Below are 21,944 nucleotides of genomic sequence, written 5' to 3' on the forward strand. Positions count from 1 at the left end.
CCACCATCCTCCCTAACAGCTTCAAACTAATTTAGCTAGGGTGCTTAACAGAAAATATGAGCCTGCAGTAGATCCACCGTGACGAACTTTTGTGCTGCAGGTTCGTGTCTACTTTAGAAGCTAAGCTGAATGAGGTCATTCCAGTAGGTTAAGGTAAGAAGGATATCACATTTTTGTAGCAGACACCCGGCTTGTCTAACATTTTCTTTTTCCTCTATGGGCCTTGAATGCTGCTTCGCCTCTTCTTTATTTGGTGAAAAGAGGAACATTCATGCTTTGCCTGTCACTATAGAAAGGAAAAGCAAAGCAACTGTACAGGAAAATCTCATATATCTGTACTATTTTGGCAAATACAAGTACCCAATGCTTATAGCATTGGGACTCAATCAATGTGCCTCATCTCATTCCATGGGTGACCATTGCTCCCACCTGCCCCCTATTTTAATTAAAAAGGCGACAGTTATTGGGATGATGCTGTTGATGTGAAGCAATCTTGGAGAACAGAGCAACTAAGTAGATGCCTAGAAACCCATTATCTCAGTTTTGGATTTGAAAATGACAAGATAATATTAACAGTGGAATGAGCACCAGTGTGACTTTCCTAATATTCTAAAGGCATTGCCAACTTCTAGGATAACAAGTGTTATGTATAAATATATAGATGCTACTTCAAGAAAGCTCTATCTATTAACCCCCTCTTTACAAACCGAACAAACGTTGGCACTGAGCTGGAGCTTAGCAAAATTAAAGACACATGGCACTCGCACTTGCAGTTGGCTTAAGTTGGAGGCACTTATATTCTTTCAGTTGAGGAATATTCCCCTGCTCAATTGACTAACTTCTAATTTTGCAATATTTTGTTTCAAGAAGTTTAGTTTAGTGGGTTATCAAGGAAGTCTATCCACTCTTGAGAAGAAGATATCATTTCCCTTTTTTGCCCTCTTGGCATCCCCCCCTTTATGTAGGCAAGCGGAGGATGCACTACCAAACTTGTTGAATTGTCCAAATTGCATTTGAAAGTAAGGTGAGCAGCAGAAAATGTTAAAAAACGTGACAGGCTAAGTGGATGACACATCATTAAAAAGTGTCTGCTGAGATAGTGGTTCGATAACAAATAACTGGCTATGAGCATGACACATCATCTCAGAAAGGGTTAAAATGTCCATTAACTACTTCCCACAAAAGAAGGTCTAGGCTTCAGTGTCCAAATGCTGTGCTGTTCGTAAAGCGCAAGACAAAGCCTCCAACTTGGATGGAATGGGATGAGAATGAATTCAGCTTGTGGTGCATATATACTCTCATTCCAAGTATAAATTGCCCAGTATTGGCTCTCTTATCCTTTAGGATCTTCACTTGAATTTGACGGAACTACGCACAGAAGACAAAGCATGGAAGCTTGCTGTCTTTCGTCAAATTCATTCACTAAAAGCGTTGAGCTTGTGCCCTCAATCAAAGCTAAAGCACTCTCCTTTCCAAAAAGAAACGCCAACCTTTCCCACCGTAGAAAAGTTGCCTTCCCAACTTGTATAACATGTAAGTTGTTCAATTTCCATATCAACATTACATCAACTGAATAAATCTTGTATTGGGTTTGATTTTGTGGTCTGATTTTATTTTGAGAAGTGTCTTAACCCACACATACACCGGCAGGATACATTTATTGATCATAAGCATTGCTACTGATACCACTTACAATATTTTGGGCCTGAAAAGCAATGCTTCTGTGATTATTAAACTTGTTTTTGGATAATCTAATGAGTTTTTTCACTGATAGGCTGCCATCTCGGTTCATCTTCACCGTTGGATGATGACAGCAGACCAATCCTTGATCCTGATTGGCGTTCATTTAGAGCAAGATTAGTGGCTGAGGAGAAAGTATCAAGGCCCGAGGACTCGTCAGCATATGCCGACCCTGATCATCCACCAGTTACGCTTGGTGACAAATGGGCTCATATAATCCATGAACCGGAAAAGGGTTGTCTGCTCATCGCCAAGGAGAAGCTGGATGGGGTCCACATTTTCGAACGGACGGTGATCCTGCTCTTATCAACTGGGCCCATAGGCCCATCCGGGATCATATTGAACCGGCCGTCGCTGATGTCGATAAAAGAAATGAGATCGACGGTGCTGGACGTTGTGGGGACGTTCTCGGATAGGCCATTGTTCTTCGGCGGGCCTTTGGAAGAAGGGTTGTTCCTGGTGAGCCCGACGGGGAATGATAACAGCGCGGTGTTTGAAGAGGTTATGAAAGGGTTGTATTACGGAACGAAAGAGAGCGTTGGATGTGCAGCGGAGATGGTCAAGAGAAACGAGGTCGGGGCAGGGGATTTAAGGTTCTTCGATGGGTATTGTGGGTGGGAGAAGGAGCAATTGAATGAGGAGATAAGGGCTGGTTATTGGACAGTGGCAGCTTGTAGCCCAAGTGTAATTGGTCTTGGGAGTGTAGGAAGTGTTGGGCTTTGGGAAGAGATTCTTGGGCTTATGGGTCCTAGAAAGGTTTGGTGAAGTTACACGCCATACAAATTGTAGGACTGCTTCATCCAAGGTTATGTGCGTATTCAGGCAATAATTATACCATGATCTGGTCTATGGTAATGGAATCTGATCCATAGTCTTACATGTTGTATAGTATGCTCTCTATTATATAACTTTTAGCTTCTTTTTTGGCCAATGTTCTGGAGTTGATTTATGGTGAACAGAAATAGATTATATGGTCAAAACTAAGACTGCCTTTTTTGTCTAGCTGCAGAGCTAAAACAGAAAGTATGCAGTTAAAAAGAAAAGTGGGGCATATGAAGATGCAATGCTGCTTTCTTCCCCACCTATTCAAAATTTGAACAAAAGATGTTTCCTGTTTGAAATCAAAATGCAATTGCTATAATAAGGTTGTTGCACATATAGCTCCAGGAAATTTGGCCTGGTCTCTTCCACCTTCCCAACCCCATACCTTTAATGACTTGATCACCTATTATGCTTTATTTTCTTGTATAATCATGGTATATATAGATATTTCTCGTTACTCAGTCCAGGACGGCAAGCGTCCTTATTCATGCCCATGTCATTAACCTAGAATTTGGATTCCCAAACTTGAAAACATTTACATACAATGATAACTCTATATTATGATGTACAAACTGACCAAACAAAACAACAATTTGACAAATTGTAGCAAATATTTAGATGGTCCTTTCAGCCTCCAGCCTACAGCCTACATAGCTGTAATTTTTAATGTCAGCTTTATTAGTTAGGTGGGCAAGTTAAACATAGGGGGTTTTGGAAATTGATTGAGGGTTCAACATATTCAATCAAATTTATGACGTGCCAAGATCATATGATGAATGGACTATTAAATACAAATATTTTATTCAGATCTAACAAAACACCATAACTACAAACCTATAATTTCAATTTGTAGATGGCCTAAATTATTGCCAACTATGAGAAGAGGAAGTAGATATTTTACATCATGGGACCAAGCAATTTATGCACAAAGGGTGCATACAGAGTAGCAGCATTTAATGGAAGTCCTTAGGACCCCATCACTGAAAAATACCACATTTAAAATCCTTGTGCCCAATCCAATTTCGAAGATTCAAGCTGCAAGACAAGTATGTTTGGTAATCATTTCAATCACACTTTTTCCAACCCTTTTTTTGGGGGATTCATGTTCATTCTTTTGGCACTCTTAGCTTTTAGATCATTCCATTCAAAACAGACAGGCTTTTTAAAGTAGCTTTTGTTGATGATTTTGAACCCTTTTGTTTCAAATTAGAGCAGGTTTTGCCTGAAAACTGTATCTGGTTATGGTCCAAAATTGGTCAAAAAGAAGGTAACCCTGAAGATCTTGCCAGGTTTCTTTTAACTGTAGTGAGAGGAGAGAAATACAGGGAAAGATGAAAAAAAAAAAAAAGTTGTGCTTCTTTTTCATTTGCAAAGTTTGCTTTAATTTACCTGCTTCTGGGTTGACTGCTGCTGCACAGTGTCATTGGATAAGAACATGTATCGACATAGTTGCCATCTGCACTGCACATAGAGAGCCTTGTACATGTTGAAATGAAGTTGATTAGAGTCACGTTATGACTAAACCTAACTTGAGATGACTTGCGGAATTCTGACTGTTGCCAAGGTTGTTGAGTTCAGGTAACAACATGTATCAGTAGAAATCCCATGGATTTTAATTTATTCAAGGCATAATAACTGTTACGATTTATGTTGTAAACAAATAAGAATATTGTCATCAACTAATCATTCCATTTTTAGCCTTTCCTCATCAATGGTGATGGGTTGGAAAGCTGACAAAAGGATTCATTTCATATGAGAGAGAGGCAAATGCTTTTCAATAGGGGAATCAAATATAACTGGAAATATATATTTAATACACAAGTTGAAGATGCCAGAGGACTAATCAATGTGGTGTCAAAATATGTAGCCACGTTTATTCTCTTCAATTTTTTAATTGATTAATCAAGAAGTAAGGTATAGAATAGAAGGTGATCATTTTTGGACCTAACCAAAAAAATTATATGACTTTACTAATAATAATAATAATAATAATAATAATAATGGTTGGGTAAGATTCCTAAGCATATTGGATTTACACCCATAAAACTAATTTGAAAGAAAGCAAATAATTGTTCCAATGTGCAGCTAAATTGGGTCTCATCATTGATCATCTCAAAGTGCACTCTTTTTACCTCATTCTTGCTTTGGCTATTCTTCACTTCATTTCAATTGAAATTAAACAAACAGTCCTATTTCATAATCATTTTTGTCGCTTTTTCAATTTTAAAATCCATGGTACATAATCCAAAACCACATGATGCGTCCACATAATTTTAATTTCCAACTTTTTCTAATAACATAAATTTAAAAATTCTCCAAAATAAAACTGAAAGGAAAAGAAAAAGAAGAAGGGAGGAACATGTAGTAATCCTTCCAAAAACAATAAACCCATCAATGGGACAGGACACGAAGCTTATCTGTTAATGAATATTAACATTCCATGATTGGTCACAGCACTCAGAATAAAAGAGTTGGTTGCTGCAAAAGGACCGAAGATCATGATCAAATAAGTTAGGAACCAACCAACCAACCAATCCAACATAGATAAGCAAACAAACGCAATAATCCAAATAAATTTTAATAATTAGAAAAGTTTTCAAACCCCAAACCAGAAAGAGAAAAAAAAAAAAAAGAAGAAAAGGAAAAAAAAAAGGAATTTTCTTTTGTTGTGGCTGCGCGTGTGACAGAACTTTTAGTTCCTAGTATTAGAAAATAAAAGACGTCGTACTTTGTCTGAGAGTGTTGTTGTCTCATGTGTTTGAAACTGCGCGTGGGGGTGTGACAGAGTCTTCAGAAAACAAGATTTTATAAGTGAAAGCAATGGTGGGGTCAGCTGTTTTGGAAACTGTTGGGGAGGTGTTGTTTGAGTAAACCCAGGTGTCTGAATTTTTCTTAAACTACTTAAAAATATGTGTACCCAAAAAGCATGGAGGGTGGGAGAGAATCTAGAAATTGTGAAATAATAATAATAATAATAATTTATTTATTTATTTATTTCAAGAAGGGGCATATCTTTCACATCCTCATTGGCCCAGAAAAGAAAAAGGTTATGAGAAAAAGGTTTACATTAATTGAAAAACAAAGCTAAGTATAATAGAATAATGAGTGAGACCACAAGTTGACAAATTTGAAGTCATTGTTGTTGTTAAGAGAGACATTTTTTTCCCCTTTTTTTTTTGTTATTTAGAGAAGATCTCTTATCTGGGATGTGGGATCTCTCGATTTTCTCTCATCAGATACTGGCCCAGCAGATCTGAATTTTCCTCCTTTATTTTTTTTTTCTGGGGTGACCATGATCTGAGCTTTTCTCTCTATTTTTTCTTTTGTTCTTCAATGGCTGGTTTTTTCAGATACCCAATTCCTTATTTAGGCTTTACAAGGTCTTTGTTTTCATGTTTTGGTTCATATAGATCATGGGTTGTTCTGGGTTTTATTGTGTATTTTTTTCCTGTTCTGCTACAGTGAATTGTCAGGAATCATGTTGGATTCTGGGTGGTTGTCATTTTCTGGATAATTTGGTGACTTTATACAGCAGAGTCTGATAAGTAGGGTGGCAAAGAATATAATTATGAGGTAATTTATTATTTTATTTTTTAATTTCCAGAGTGGATGATTGATTCTGTTAATTGATTATAATCTGGAGTTTATTTCTTCCCTTTTGCAGGTTGGATATTTTGGTGCTTTGATTGTATGGTTCTTTCTCTCTGTCTGAGTTTCTATATATCTGGGTGATTTATCCATCTCGCTTCTTTTGTATTGGCCATGGTAGTCATTACTATAGTAGATTCTATTCCTATATAACTGTTATTATGTTTATTATGGGTTTGGGGATTTAGTTTTCCTTTCCTTGATTGCTTTGTTGTTGGCCTGAATAGGTTTATAGCTGCATTTGTCATTCCTTGTGTGAGCATTTGAATGTCCAATTAAAAATCTACTTTAATTATCTGTTGCAACGTCTCCCGCTGTTTTTCCAGATAGCAAGCAGAACTGATTTCGGTTTCCAGTGAATGACCTAATAAATCTTCTCGTTTTGTTCCCTGATTTTGTAGAGTTATGTTTAAAGTTTTAATTTGAGCATTGCATTCTGCTGCTTTTGCCTAGCGTTTTTTTGTACCATTTGGTGATCTTTTTGTGTGTGTGTGGATCTTGATGGTTGAAACCACAGATTTCATCCAGATTGACCATATCTATAGACTTTTGACTTCTGAATCTGCACCCACCTTGGTTTTATGGGTTTTGTTCCAAATGCATTCCCTGCTTATCAATGCAATAATGAGTTGTCTATTTTAGATTGCGTGTAAATTTAGCCATCATTTGGAAAGGTATGGCAATAGTTTGTGGAAACCAACAGTGCTTTAATTTATGTTTGTGGCGTTTAGTTGATGATTTGACTTCAGAAATGCTTGACATAAAAGACAAAACACCTCAAATATAATACTTGGTGAATAGTCAGTTAAGATGTTTGCTTCTATGAATTTCCTAATTAAACCGAGTAACACATTTCTCTCTTGCATACAAACACACCATATACTTCTTAATCAAAGGACCTTTTTGGAACATTTGCACAGAAAGGAGAATTTAGACCAATATAATTTTCCAGTTCCCAGAAGTGAACTGCTTCATTACTTGTTTATGATGCTGGGGATGGTTTCCATTTCTTTCTGTTAGTTTAATCACTCTTGAATAGTGAGGTTGATTATAATTAGTGATGTGGGGATGGTTGTACAAAGATGGACAGGAGGCTCTAGATTATGCATATCACAAAAAGTTGTCTGCATCATTGTATGTTTTAGGCATAATGCAAGGATTATTTCAGTTGTTCTGATCATGAACCATTGAGTACTCCTGTGATACTCAGCTAATATACAAAGTATTTCTTTTAGATTGCATTCTGCCTAGTAATTCAATGCCACTTTTGTATTGCTTGCAGGAATGGGAACTGAAGTACATTCAAACATGCAGCTTCCTGGATACTATTCCTTGAGGAATCTAAATGGAAATACTGGCAACGTTGGCTGGCCTTTACATCATGAAAACAGAAACTCAGGGCAGTTCAATGATTTATTTCTGACGAGGCTGGCAATGGGATATGATAAGGAACAAATGAGGCAGACTATCTTGAAGCATGATTCTATATTCAGGCATCAGGTATTCCCTCTATCAACTTTGTTGGATTATGATGTTTTAATGGCCGCCGCACAAGTCGATTTGGATTGCAGTTCTCTGATGCTATGCATTTGTTTCTGCAGCTCCGTGAACTCCATCGTCTTTACAGAATACAGAGGGACATGATGAATGAAATCAATAGTGAAGAAGGAAACCAACATTTGATTCCTGTGGCTACATCACAGCCAAATCCTTTTTCATCTGGATTTATGTCTGAAGATGAACAAAAGAGGTGTCATGCTTCGGAATCTCATTTGTCAGACTTAAATTGTTTTAGACTATCCATGTCTGGTGCACATAACATCCAGTCCCAGTTTAGTCCTTTGAAAGGGAATGTTGTCCAATCTGGTTGTGGTTTGACTCAAAATGGATTAAAATTAAAAAACTGTGAAAGTTTGGAATCTCATTGCAGCAAGGTTCAGAGCAGATTGTTTGACCTTGAATGTCCAGCCGAGGAATGTATTAACGAAGAAGAGGGAGGGCAAGGAATTTCTGCAGTGTCAGGAGTGGAAATTGACCACTTAAAAAGGAGTTATGAGGTTCCCTGTAAGAGGGATGGGGATTTATCTATGCACTTTGATAGCAATTATAGTTGTAATGATGCAGCCATCAGTTTCAATTTAAATTTAAAGGAAACTCGTGGTTTCACCGATTTGAATGAACCTATCTTGGTTGAAGAAGCATCTACTTCAGCTTGTGTTGGCATTCCTGGTAACATTACCTGCTCCAAGCAGGAGGTCCAAAGGAAGGATCTATCATCATTGTCACGCTCACATACAGGCTTCCAGCATTGGGGTGCAGAATTTTCGCATGACCGCAACAAAGCAGGAGATAGAGGGATTAGTCTTAACAATCTGCATTTGGAGGCTGAAAGGAGGCAAAATGGATGGTTCTCCAGTAAATTTGAAAACGGTAATGTATCTATGTTGCTATGAATCTTTTGATGTTCAAATTTTGTGCTATTACAAGTAGCTATATCCTTTAAATTTTTTTTTGGCCACTTACTGAATCCTTTATAACTAAAACTTTTACATTAACTTCTCTTTTCCTCAATCCCCAAAGCTAATAAGTTGGTGCTTAATGCAAAAGCAGCAAAAGATTTTTTTTTCTTTAAAAGCAGGATTAATTATTAGTGTCGCAACATTATTCAATTCCATTTGACTCTTTGATATGGCACACACTTTCAGGACAAACCAGAAGCAATGGAAGTTTTCATTCTGAAGATTTGCATATCCCATGTAGATCGGTACAAGTTGAAACTACCAAGGCCCATTCTGCAATGTTTCTTTTATCTGATCAGAATAAGAGAGAAACATGTACTAAACGGAAAATTTTCGGTGTAGATATACCTGAAAAGAGTACTGGTGCATCTGCTGCTGCGTCACATGCACTTGATCCACTGCCAGTTCATTCTCAGTTAGAGGCAGACAATTCTGAGATACTCTCTTGTTCAACTTGGACAAAGTTTTCTGGTAACTTGAACCAGAATTTATTAGGAAACCCTGGCTCTAGGACCTATGGCCAACTGAATTCTAGTTCAACGGCCTTGATGCAGGGTCATGACATTATTTGGGGCAAGTTGCTTGTTGATGGCAATTCAAGATCTCTTCCAAGTTTGAGAGCTGAAGCATCATCCCAAAATGACTTTCACTTTGGCTCTCCATCTGATTCCAAGGAGTCACGTGTTTGCTGCGCACCAGTTGGCTTCTGCAACCAAAATGGCACCAGTGAGAGTAATTTTGCTTCTGAACAATCAGCTCAACATGGTCCTAAAATTGGCTTCGAATTTTTACCATGCATGATGGAGTCAAAGTCTGCAGTAGATCTAAATATGGGTGCAATTGCTGTGGACAACTATCAGAATGAAGAAATTTCTCAATCTGGCTTTGTTTCTATGAACAGATCAGTGAAGCAGAACTCAAATGGAGGATTGTCTTGGTTAACAGCCGCAAGACCATGTGATGCCAAACCTATCAAAGAAGAAGTTTCTGGTCAAATGAATCTGAATTCCTTGCAAAACTGCTCTCAGCAATCAATTGAGAAAACTGCAATGCGAATCCAAGATTCCTTTTCAGCAACTTGTGCTGCCGATGCTAAGCACCGGAAAAGCGGTAATGGTTGCTCTTCAAGCAGTACAAAGATTCTTGGGTTCTCCATTTCTGGAAATGTATCCAGAGATCTGCCTTTGCCGAACTCCCCCTTAAAGCCGGGTTTTCCTGCTTCAGCAATCGATGGTGTTAACTCTGTTATAACTCATGGTCCTTTGCCACCCAAATGTGAACAACAATGTCTATTGGAGGGTCTGGTTGCAGAGAAGAGATCAGTTAATCAGAATGCTGATGTCAGGCACATTGATTTGAATTTGTGTGTTATGGAAGAAGGGGTAGAAGAAGATGTTCAATCAACACCCTCTTCTATGAGAACCAATATAAGGACTGCCAAGATAGATTTGGATATGCCAGTGGCCATTGAAATGGGAAATAATGATACTTCTGGTTGTGAATATCTTGAAAGCAACCTTACAAAACCTTTTAACTTGCAAGATGAAGAAATTAGAGAGTCTCAAGGACTCTTGAGTGTTTCTGCTGCAGCTGAGGCACTGGTTGCCATATCATCATCGTGTGTGACTAATCTTCAGGAGAATGTCAGTTGTCAACAATCAGAAACATCAGCAAGTGATTCCCTTCATTGGTTTGCAGAGATAGTTTCTTCTTGCTGGAGTGATCCTGAGCATGATATTGAGGCAGCCAATGGTGCATGCCTTGGAGACTCAATACCTGATGGGATTGATGTTTTTGAGTTCATGACATTAAATTTGGCGGAGACCAAAACAGAGGAGTATTATTATACGCCACAAGTTCTGGAGAATGAAAAAAGTGAAGAACCACTTTCAAAACGACCCCGGAGAGGACAGGCAAGGCGAGGAAGGCAGCGGAAGGATTTTCAGAGAGATGTACTTCCCAATCTCACTTCTTTGTCGAGAAATGAGGTGACTGAGGATTTTCAGATGATAGAAGGCCTAATTAGAGAAATTGGTGGAAGTTGGCAGTCAAGTTTGACACAGAAGAATAATGCTAAGGGCAGTACTGGTAGGGGAAGGAAGCGTTCAGGGGGATCTGCTCCTCCCACTACGACTGAAGACTGTTTGAACCAGTTTCAGCAAATGAAAACAGGACTTGAAGAAAGAAGCCTAACAGGATGGGGAAAGAGGACCAGGCGTCCACCACGTCAGAGATACCCAATTTGCAGTCCTCTTGCTATAAAATAAGCGAAAACCAAAATCAGTTTGTCATTTCAGAGTGAACTGGATGTTCTTGTCATGGCTTCGCTAGTTTTCCAAGCCAGGAAGATTCGTATTGTACATCATCTTTCTTTTCATTTTCCCTTTTTAACCATAATTCGGTTTTCTCTTAGTTCACAGTATCCTAATTCCTGAGTGACTTGTATAATTTTTTTATAAATAAGTTGTATTGCCCCTTATGTAACCAGAGAAGGAAAAAAAAAAAACTGAAAATTTTCGACGTAGAATGTAAAATATTCCATAGGATTGCTTGAGAGTGTGCAAGAACTGTTCAATGCCTCACTGTTAATGAGCTCATTGTTATATTTCTGTGTTTTGGCTGATCAACTGTGTCTATCTGTCTATAAAATATGATATGATGTTTTAAAGCTTGCAAGCTCCTTCATTGTATTGCATTATACCACTTGTTTTGATCCCTTCGCATCCTGTGCGTAGTAAAACCTGTTGAATAGGCCATTCAAGCTCTCAATCCAGATATATCCTCCATGACCTTCAAAAATGTGAGTCAAGTTTATGGTTGCGGTTACATGACATACTCATATTAGATACTGCTTCAAGCCTATGCAACATAAAGAATGATACATGTACTTATGTTTCTAAAAGGGCAAAAAAAAAAAAAAAAGAGAAGGTGAATTCTTTTGCCTCAGCGCCATTTTTCACAATTCGTCCTTTAAAGAAATGAAAAAAATGGCAGGAAAGATAAAAAAAAATTTAGGTTTCTCACATGGAATGCCTTGTTTGAGTTCTTTCTCTTTCTGAGAACTTAGAAGCCAGCCTTTCAGCTTTGGCGCTAAATTCAAATTGTAGTTTTTAGGCCTACTACTACTTGCAAAAAGAACTAGTAATCTTTCGGAAAAAAAATTGCAGAAAAATCTAAAACTTCAAAAAATGACTTGATTAGTTGATCTGCCTTCTGGGTTTTCCTATCTCCTTTCAAAAGAGCAATCTTTCTCCGTTATTCTACGTATAAGCATGATTTTCTTCTTGTTTAAAATACCTTCACTTGTCCCAAAAATGAACCCAATTCCATCTTTTAAATTTCAAAGTCTATTCCTTTATCATTCAACTAGCAATGAAGTAGAAAAGTTTGCTTCTTTGTTAGAGAACTGTAGAGATATTGTTTCCTTGAGAAAGCTCCATGCTTGTATTTTCACTCTTGGGCTTTGTCAAAGTACTTTTCTAGGCTCAAAGCTTGTAACTTGCTATTCAAAGTTCGGATTCTTGGCTGAATCAAGATGTGTATTCGATAGAATTATCAATAACAATCTCTCTCTTTGCAATGCAATTCTTGTTGGGTATTTTAGAAATGGTCAATGTAGTGAAGTTCTTAGGCTGTATTTGAATTTAAAGAAAAATAAGATTGGTTTTGATGGTTCAGCTATTACGTTTTGTTTGAAGAGTTGTGTTGATTTGGGTAGCTTTGAATTTGGAAAAGGGGTTCATGTTGATGCTTTTAAGTTTGGGTTTAGTAAAGATGGATTTGTGGGGTCTTCACTTATAGGGTTATATTCGAAGTTCGGAGATACGGGTGGTGCTTCTAAAGTGTTTGATGAAATAGCTGTTAGAGATGTTGTTGTTTACACTTCAATGATAACTGGATATGCACAGCTGGGCGGTCAGCTTGCTTATGAGGCTTTTGAATTAGCTCGTGGAATGCCAAAGGAAAAGATTGATCCCAACAGGGTGACCTTGGTTAGTTTACTGCGGGCAGCAGCTGAGTTGGAGGCTTTAGAAGAAGGTCGTTCAATCCATGGATATGCTATTAGAAGACGGATTGGTTGTTTAGATGAAGTATTTGAGACAAGTCTCATTGACATGTATATTAAATGTAGGGTCCCAACAATGGCAGCCTGCATTTTCGGTAGCATGAAGGTGAGAACAATTGGTTCTTGGAATGCAATGATAATTGGATATCTTCAAATGGGGCAGCCCTCGGAAGCTTTGGGACATTTTCATACAATGGTACAAGAAAATGTTTTTCCAGATCTGATTAGCTTATCCAATGGGATTTTGTGTTGTGCTGATTTGAAGTATTTGCGGGAAGGCAAGAGTATTCATGGTCACATTATTCGGATAGGGTACCAGCTTGATCTAGTAGCTACTACTGCTTTGGTTGATATGTACTCCAAGTGCAACAATTTGATCCAAGCTAGGAAATTGTTCGATGTAATGGAGACAAGAGATGTGGTTTCATACAATGTCATGATGGCAGGCTACCTCCAAAATGAATTTGCTTTCAAAGCCGTGGACATTTTTACTGAAATGGTTAGAATTTGTAGTAAACCAAACCTAGGTTCCATCCTGAGTATACTTTCTGCATTCTCTTATCTGAAGAACATAAGAGGAGGAAGGAGTGTGCATGGATACATACTGAGACATGAGTTTCATATGAATACTGAAGTTGCCAATCAAATTATCTACATGTATGCAAGATGTGGTTCCATCTTTGATGGAAGGCAAGTATTTGACAGTATAAAATACAAGGATTTGATTTCATGGACTTCAATGATAATGGGCTATGTCTACCAAGGGCATGCAAATGAAGCCATCATATTATTCCGGGTTATGAAAAGAGAAAGACTAGACCATGATTCTGTTACTCTGATAAGTTTGCTCCAGGCATCCTCACAGCTTGGACATCTTAGTCTAGCAAAGGAAGTCCACTGTCACTTGTATCGAGCTCTAATGGAAAGAGAAACACCAGTAATTAATTCCCTGATAACTACTTATGCTAAGTTAGGAAAATTAAGTATGGCCAGAAATCTGTTTGAGCACACCACTAGAGGGTGTGCAACATCATGGAACACAATGATAGCTGCATATGGGATGCATGGGAACTGCATAGAAGCTCTCCGACTATTTGATCAGATGAAAAAGGAGATGATTAAGCCCGATGGCATGACCTTTACATCAATACTTACTGCTTGCAGTCATTCAGGCTTGGTAGAAGATGGTCTGCAAGTATTTAAGTGCATGAGAGAAGAATATTCTATAGATCCTTGTGAAGAGCATTATGCATGTATTGTGGATTTATTGTGCCGAGCAGGACGGCTTGAAGTAGCATATGATTTGGTTAGATTGCTGCCAGAAAGGCAAAGTGCTACTGCATTGAGTGCTCTGCTTGCTGCTTGCAGAATGCATTGGAATACAGAAATGGGGGAGGTCATAGGAAATCGCCTTTTGGATTTAGAACCTGATAACCCAAGTGTATATAATTTGGTATCAAATTTATATGCAGAAAGTGGAAAATGGGATGCAGCAGCCAGAATGAGGAACATGGCAAAGAAGAGGGGTTTGAAAAAGCCCCCAGGATACAGTCTGATTGAACTAGATTCAGAGATGTAAATATCTACTGGACTGAATTCACGATTGGTTTCAAATACAATTATCATTCTTTAGAACCTAGGCTCGGTACAACATACTGTTGACTTGGATACTGTTTCTAATTACCGCAAGGTAATAAAGAGATCTGCATGTGTAGCCTGTAATCTAGTTACAATTGTTTATAGTGGAATAAAACAAAGTGGATGGGTCAAGATTTCAGTGATGATATATCTTCAAATTAATAGTCCTTGCTTCAACCATGTTTTCCATGCACACATTACTCTGAATGAATGCTTTTATCATTATACTAGTCAAGAAACGATTGAGACATGGACTGCCATGACACTCCCAAAGCAAGAAACGACATTTGGTTCAATAAAATTCCTTGCATCATCTTTCTTTAAAGTCATTGAACCAAGTCTTATCCACGTAAGGTTGTTGTTTTCCTCGAGTCCCAATTTCCGACTTAGTGTTTTAAGAGCCTTAAAACGGCCTAGAAGGGGCACGCCTCCCTAAGAGGCTATCGACATTAGTTAGGGATTTTTAATGGTCAAAATATCTATCAAGTCTATGTATTTATGCGTATTATTCAATTTAGTTTTTATATTTAAAATTAGAATAATTTAAAATTACGTGGCACTGATGTGATGATGTAGTATTACCACGTGGTATTGATATGATGAAGTGACAATATTGATGTGGCACTAACATGCTGATGTGTTTCACGTGGTAATATTGACGTGACAAATAAAAAAAAAACTTTTAAAAAAAAAATTTGTGTCACATCATAGGGACTAAATTGAATAAAAATGTATAATATAAGAATAAATTAAACAAAATTAAGATGTTGAGGAACTAAATTGAAAAAAATATTAAAAAAATGTAAAAAATTTATGATATTAAAAATATATATAAGTATATTCTTACTTGATTATTTGATTCTAGAATAAATATAGTAATTTATCTTCTTTGTAAAAATTAAGTTTGAATTCCCCTTTTATAAAAAAAATTCTGAAAAAAATTTCATAGCTATAATCAAATTTAAATGAATAACTTACATTATGTTGGGATAAAATAATATAAAAAAATAAATAAAATTTTTTTTTTATAATAGCATAGAATTTTGAAATTTATGTTCTTAATTTGACTTAGATTTGAGTTGAACTCAAATTGACAAAATAAGTTGATTTAATTACAACTTTCACAATTTACAAATACACATTCTTTTGAAATTATTCGATTCTTACCCAATTAACTTTTTATTTAAATTTATTCAAAATTTCTTATCAAACGATTTTATTTAAGTTCAAAAATCACAATCAAATTATGCTAAATTTAAATTTAAATTATTAATTTGGATCTACCAAAAATTTGTAAATACAAAATAAAATGGTACAAATATTTATAATTATATTTAATTTTATCAGTCATAATAGCAGTCTTTAACCCAGGAAATTTCAACCTAGAAAATATAACTTGAAATATTAAACAANCATAATAGCAGTCTTTAACCCAGGAAATTTCAACCTAGAAAATATAACTTGAAATATTAAACAAAATAAAAACATAAAAAATAAAAAAAATTAAAAGGGTAGAATAGCTCAGATTTTATAAGTGTAATAAGAAGTCTGTCATGCCCAAATTGAATAAGTCAGAATAAGAAATTATTTTTATAATCATTATTAACTCCATATCTTCCTTTTTCATTTAAAAAAAAACAAAAATCAAGAACAATGAGGCTCAAACATGCACAAACGTTGTCATTAGAGATTCTTTGGTCCTTAAAGTAAAAGAATTTAAGAAAAAAAAATCCAAATTAGAATCCAGAAACGTAAATATGTCATCATTGTCCTAATTTTGTAATAATTAATGGATGAATTAAACTTCCAATGAGAAAAACAAAGAATGGAGAAGAAGATTATGGGTGGTTAAGGAGAAAAATAGTTATTGCTTTTTATAACTGCAAAAATAAAAATCCTTATTCTAAGCGATTTTAGGGTTTGTGGAAATAAGGGTGCTGTCTTTCTATAAATATATATCTAAGATAAGATATTGGAATTTTTTTTATAAAAGTGGAATTCAAACTTAATTGTTACAAAATAGATAAATTAATGTACTTATTATGGAATCAAATGATCAAGTAAGAAAATATTTATATATATTTCTTAATACCATAAATTTTTTACACTTAAACATTTGGCTTACTAATAAGTATATGTATTATTTACTTAAAAATGTGTATTTTGTCAAATACTTTTTTCATTTTAGTCCTTAAATACTTTAAATTTGTTCAATTTAATCCATGTACAATAAATTTTTGTTCAATTTAGTCCTTATGATGTGGTACAAATTTTGTTCTCAACTTACCATGTCAGCATCGCCATGTGGCACCAACATGTCATCATGTCAATGCCACGTGGCACTGCCATGTCATCATATTGGTATCATGTCACCAAAATATGCCATGTCAGCGTTGATGTCATCGTTGATGTCATCATTTTTAATGACAAAATTAGATGTCGTTAAGAGAATGGACTAATTTGAAGTAATTTTTAAAATCAATAGACTAAATTGTTTTAATTTTAAGTACAAAAACTAAATTGAATAAGATGCATATGTACATGTACAGGGACTTATTGGCTATTTTGATCAAAATTATATTCTAAATTTGACTTAGTTTTTAACTTGAGTTGAACTCAAATTAGCAAAATAAGTTAATTTAGTTATAACTTTCACAATTTATAAATACTCATTTTTTTGAAATTATTCAACCCTTCCCTAATTTACCCTTTATTTAAATTTACTCACAGTTTCTTATAAAACGATTTTATTTAAGTTTAAAAATCACAATCAAATTCTACTAAAATTAAATTTAAATTATTAATTTGGATCTACAAAAAAATTGTAAATACAAAATAAAATGGTACAAATATATACAATTATATTTAACTCTACCACCATAACTATAGTATTTAATCCAAATAATTTCAACCTAAAATATATAACCTGAATATTAAATAAAATAAAACATAAAAAAATAAACAAAACATTGAAGGGGTAGAGCAGCTCAGATTCTATGAATATAATAAAAGGTCTGTCATGCTCAAATTGAGCAAGTCAAAACAACGAATTACTTTTATAATCATCTCTAATTTCATATCTTCTTTCTTTATTTTTAAAAGAAAAAAACCACAAAAATAAAAAGAAATAACAATGAGACTCAAACACGCACAAATATTGTCATCAGAGAGTTGTTTGGTCCTTAAATTAAAAGAATTTAAGAAAAAAATCCAAATCAGAATCCAAAAACATAAATTTGTCATCATCGCCCTAATTTCGTAACAATTAATCGATGAATTAAACTTTTAATGAGAAAAACAAAGAATAGAGAAGAAAGATTGAGGGGTGGTCAAGGAGAAGAGTATGTATTGCCTTTTATAACTGCAAAAATGAAATCTTAATTCTAAGCCTTTTTAGAGTTTATGTAAATGACGATGCTATCCTTCTATAAGTATATATCCAAGATAAAATATTAGAACTTTTTTTATAAAAGGATAATTCAAACTTAATTTTTGCAAGATAGATGAATTAACGTGCCTATTATGGAATCAAATGATCAATTAAGAAAATATTTATATATTTATTAACACCATAAATCTTTTACACTTTAACATTTAACTTGTTAATAAGTATATGTATTATCTATGTAAAATTTATATTTATATATTTTTTAATTTAGTCCCTAAATATTTCAATTTTGTTCAATTTAGTTTCTGTACTATAGATTTTTGCTCAATTTAATCCCTATAACGCGATATATTTTAAAATTTTTTTTCTCTATCTACCACGTCAGCATTGCCACGTGGCACGACATGTTAGCATGTTAGTGCCACATGGTACTGCCACATCATCATATCGGTACCACATCACTAAAATGTGGCACGTCAGTGCTGATATCATCCCTTTTAACGGTAAAATTAGATGTCTTTAGGTGAAAAGACTAAATTGAAACAATTCTTAAAATCAATGAACTAAATTACTTCGATTTTGAGTACAGAGACTAAATTGAACAAAATGCATGAACATAGAAACTGGTGAGTATTTGGACTAATTTTTAATAGCAACTGGAATTCTGAATACTCAATCTTGCATATCGTCATTTCCAAGTAGGTCAATAAGCTAAGCCCCCAGATTTCATTAGGTATTATTCTGAATATTGGATTATAAGATATTTAGCCAAATAACAAAAAAAAATTACATAAATTGAAATAAGCATACTTATTTAGAAGATTTGTATAAAATATTATCACTTAAATTAAGGTTGGACATCCTTATCACTTTAAACTATAAAGAGATCATTTTCTAAATAACTAAATCAACCTTCCTAGAAAAAAATTAATCTAAAATATTCAAAATATCTAGGAAAAAGGACAAAAATTCCATCAATGTAGTAGAGGTACTCGTATTTCGTAGACTTGCCTACTTGAATCCCTATCTAAATCCGTTAATTAGTTAAAATTTTAATAAAAAGGAAATAAAGATATAAAGATATAATACTATTTTTATTTAAAAATTATGAATCCATTTGGTAATCGGAAAATAATTTATTACGAAAATTTTTTTTTGTATAAAATATTTTACGAGAAAATTTAGGCTCCATTTAGTAAAGTAGGTGTTTGCTATTTTTTTATTTTTGTTTGTAGAATTATAAAAACACTAACAAAAAACATATTTGGTAACTCTATTTTTGTTTTTTCTTTTTTGAAATCGTTTTTTAAATTGGTGGAAAAAACACAAACACAAAAAATGTGTTTTATATTTTTTTATTTTTGTTTTCAAAACAAAAAAAAAAACATGCTGAACCACCTCATCCCAATTAGACCAACACCAAACCACCACTCTCACTTTTTTTTCTTTGTTTCTCTCTTTTCCAATTACCACACTCTAAATCCTTTTGAAACATTTTTAAAAATAACCCTTAAAGATAAGATGTTTTCAAAAATAACTCTTTTTATAATTTTAACTATTTTTAATCAAATTGGACAAAATTACCCTTTAATGAAATTACACGCCATATACAAAAACATGTTACACACTATAGTTAGGTTGTTACACATTATGTACAAAAACATGTGACACGTCATGGTTAGGTTGTTACACATGTCATATGCAAAACATGTGACGCCATAATTAGGTTATTACACGTTATATACAAAAATATGTGACACGTCATGGTTAAGTTGTTACACATGCCATGTACAAAAACATCTAGCACGCTATAGTTAGGTTGTTACACGCCATATACAAAAACATGTTACACGCCATGTATAAAAACATGTGATACATCATAGTTAGGTTGTTACACGTCATGGTTAGGTTGTTACATGCTATGTATAAAAATATGTTACACGTCATGGTTAGGTTGTTACATGCTATGTATAAAAATATGTGACACGTCATGATTAGGTTGTTACATGTCATGTACAAAAACACGTGACATGTCATAGTTATGTTGTTACATGCCATGTACAAAAATATGTGACATGTCATGGTTAGATTGTTACATATCATATTGAAAAAAAATATTGTTGTTACACGCCATGTTGAAAAAAATATTATTGTTATACACCATATTCAAAAACATTTTGTTATACTTTAATACCTAAAATGTTGTTGTTACTTATGAACCAAAATTTCAAATCTTCTTAACTCTCTTCATTTTTTTTTTTTGACAATTTAGCACCAATTAAAGTGTTTCTAACATGTTTTCATAAATTAAAACACAAATTTTCTTATCTGAAACACCTATTTTGACTAAAAATAAAAAAAAATTCCCTTTGAAAACCTAGGTTTATAAATTTCAAATTTTTGATTTTATTTGTGTCTAGGTCTCAAATTGATATAATAAAAAGCTATTTCAAACATCTGTGATCATTTTTATCATTTTAGTTTATCTAAAATACCTAAAAATCAAATTCTCCAAATAGCCACCCGCCCAAGCAGATCAAAACCATCGCTTGGTGTCTTAAAAACGTAGTAAAGAGAAATTTGAAAATGCGGGGGAGAGAAATTGAGAGCATAACAAACGAATGCCGAAAAGAAAAATCGATAAAATTAGAAAGAGTGGAAGTGTGAGAGAGAGAAATCGGAAGCACAGATGGAGAGAAATTGTTATGAATGGTTTAATTTATTTGAAATAGTTTTAAAGGTATTTTTGTCAAGTCATGACTAAATATGACTAAAAATAATTAAAATTATTTTGATGATTATTTTTGAAATGCTCTTATCAAGAAAGGTTATTCTTCATAATTTTCTCAATCTCTTTTTCTATTTTTCTGTCTAATTTGTTTGCTTTTTCACCTCAAGCGAGTTTTTTCATATTTGATCCACGTCAGTCGAGTTTTTTTTTCTTTTCTTCTGTTTTTCTTTTTGACTTTATTTTATCTTTTAGATTTGATTTATTATTTCTAGAGACTTTAGGTGCTTGTATAGAACAATGTTTTTTCTTATTTTATGTCATTTTATCTGCGAGTTATGATAACTATGTTCAAATTTCCCTGGTCATGTTTTTATGTATTTATTTTTAAAAGTTTCTTATAATAGGAATATTTCCAAACGTGTTTTATTTTTATTTAAAAAAAAAACAAAAACAATGTTTATATTTTTACTTAGAAAAGAAAACAAAATAGATTAGGTTATCAAACGCTACTTTAATGTCTTTTTTATTTAGATAAACTATAGAAATATTTTCTATTGTTTGAATAATACTCTAGAAAATATTTTTCATAATCACTAGTGGAGTTTTTTAGATGTTAAAATGATAAATAAGAGTTTATTACAAAACATTTAGTTTTCACATTAAAATTAAGAATGAAAATGAAAATGAAAATGAAAAAGAAAAAATCAAGAATGATATTTTCAAAAGTATTTAACCACATATTGAAATTAAAATAAATTCTAATTTTCAAAAAAAAATTTGATCTCATTATTTTTTTTACCATAACACTATAAAAATATCAATATTCATCCATTGTGTAAAACATACAAAACCTATATTTATAAATGTGTATTTGTCAAATGATACACATTGAAATATTTTTTGCTATAATTATTAGTAAGATTTATTTAATTTATAAATTAAAATATTAATTTCATTGATTGATTTTATTAAAAATATGTAGTTTTTTAATTTTAATAGTATTGAATAATTTAAATATTAATATTTTTAATTTTTTAATATTTTAAGTTAAGTATTAGTATAAAAACATTTTTTCTATTTTCCAAAAAATATTTTATAATTTCTAAAAAAGGGATATTTTACGTTATTAATGGTTTTTTTTATTAATTTGTAAAATGTTTTTCAAAGAACATTTTATGTCAAAACAAGCCATCCTATATTTAAATGAAACTACATTACTTAAATAAGTAAGCCAACTAAGTAACAGCTAATTTGCTCCACCTGCTCTTCTGCAAAATCCCATTGAGCATCAATATGTAGTCAAATCCGACGAAATCTACCAGACACCGTTGCTAAATCTCCCAATCCATTAACCTCCGTCGCCAATTTAAAAGACAAAAAGGAAAACCTCTC

The 21,944-nt window shown here is 33.7% G+C and overlaps 3 protein-coding genes across 4 annotated transcripts; all 3 read left to right on the forward strand.

Moving 5' to 3' along the window:
- On the forward strand, positions 1,209 to 2,896 carry LOC18601588 (UPF0301 protein Plut_0637). The gene is made up of 2 exons (XM_007032576.2): positions 1,209 to 1,533; positions 1,775 to 2,896. The coding sequence occupies exons 1-2, from the start codon at positions 1,389 to 1,391 to the stop codon at positions 2,503 to 2,505; spliced, it is 876 nt and encodes a 291-aa protein (XP_007032638.2). The 5' UTR covers positions 1,209 to 1,388; the 3' UTR covers positions 2,506 to 2,896.
- LOC18601589 lies at positions 5,625 to 11,356 on the forward strand. Of its 2 annotated transcripts, XM_007032578.2 has the most exons (5): positions 5,625 to 6,135; positions 6,227 to 6,250; positions 7,493 to 7,710; positions 7,812 to 8,640; positions 8,916 to 11,356. In XM_007032578.2, the coding sequence occupies exons 3-5, from the start codon at positions 7,495 to 7,497 to the stop codon at positions 10,994 to 10,996; spliced, it is 3,126 nt and encodes a 1,041-aa protein (XP_007032640.2). In that variant the 5' UTR covers positions 5,625 to 6,135; positions 6,227 to 6,250; positions 7,493 to 7,494; the 3' UTR covers positions 10,997 to 11,356. The 2 variants fall into 2 exon arrangements, with proteins under 2 accessions (XP_007032640.2, XP_017975317.1); XM_018119828.1 differs by lacking the exon at positions 6,227 to 6,250.
- LOC18601590 (pentatricopeptide repeat-containing protein At3g03580) lies at positions 11,651 to 14,581 on the forward strand. The gene has a single exon (XM_007032579.2). It carries the CDS (start codon positions 12,002 to 12,004, stop codon positions 14,372 to 14,374), a length of 2,373 nt encoding a protein of 790 aa, XP_007032641.2. The 5' UTR covers positions 11,651 to 12,001; the 3' UTR covers positions 14,375 to 14,581.

Source organism: Theobroma cacao, chromosome 4 (genome assembly GCF_000208745.1).
Source record: "Theobroma cacao cultivar B97-61/B2 chromosome 4, Criollo_cocoa_genome_V2, whole genome shotgun sequence".
In the NCBI taxonomy this organism is placed as follows: Eukaryota; Viridiplantae; Streptophyta; class Magnoliopsida; order Malvales; family Malvaceae; genus Theobroma; species Theobroma cacao.

Bases quoted from the DNA above. Each gene is read 5' to 3' on its own strand.
- LOC18601588 (XM_007032576.2), top strand. From the start codon at position 1,389: ATGGAAGCTTGCTGTCTTTCGTCAAATTCATTCACTAAAAGCGTTGAG. The intron at 1,534-1,774 runs GTAAGTTGTTCA...TTTCACTGATAG, and splicing joins CTTCCCAACTTGTATAACAT to GCTGCCATCTCGGTTCATCT.
- LOC18601589 (XM_007032578.2), top strand. From the start codon at position 7,495: ATGGGAACTGAAGTACATTCAAACATGCAGCTTCCTGGATACTATTCC. The intron at 7,711-7,811 runs GTATTCCCTCTA...TTGTTTCTGCAG, and splicing joins ATTCTATATTCAGGCATCAG to CTCCGTGAACTCCATCGTCT. The intron at 8,641-8,915 runs GTAATGTATCTA...ACACACTTTCAG, and splicing joins CTCCAGTAAATTTGAAAACG to GACAAACCAGAAGCAATGGA.
- LOC18601590 (XM_007032579.2), top strand. From the start codon at position 12,002: ATGATTTTCTTCTTGTTTAAAATACCTTCACTTGTCCCAAAAATGAAC.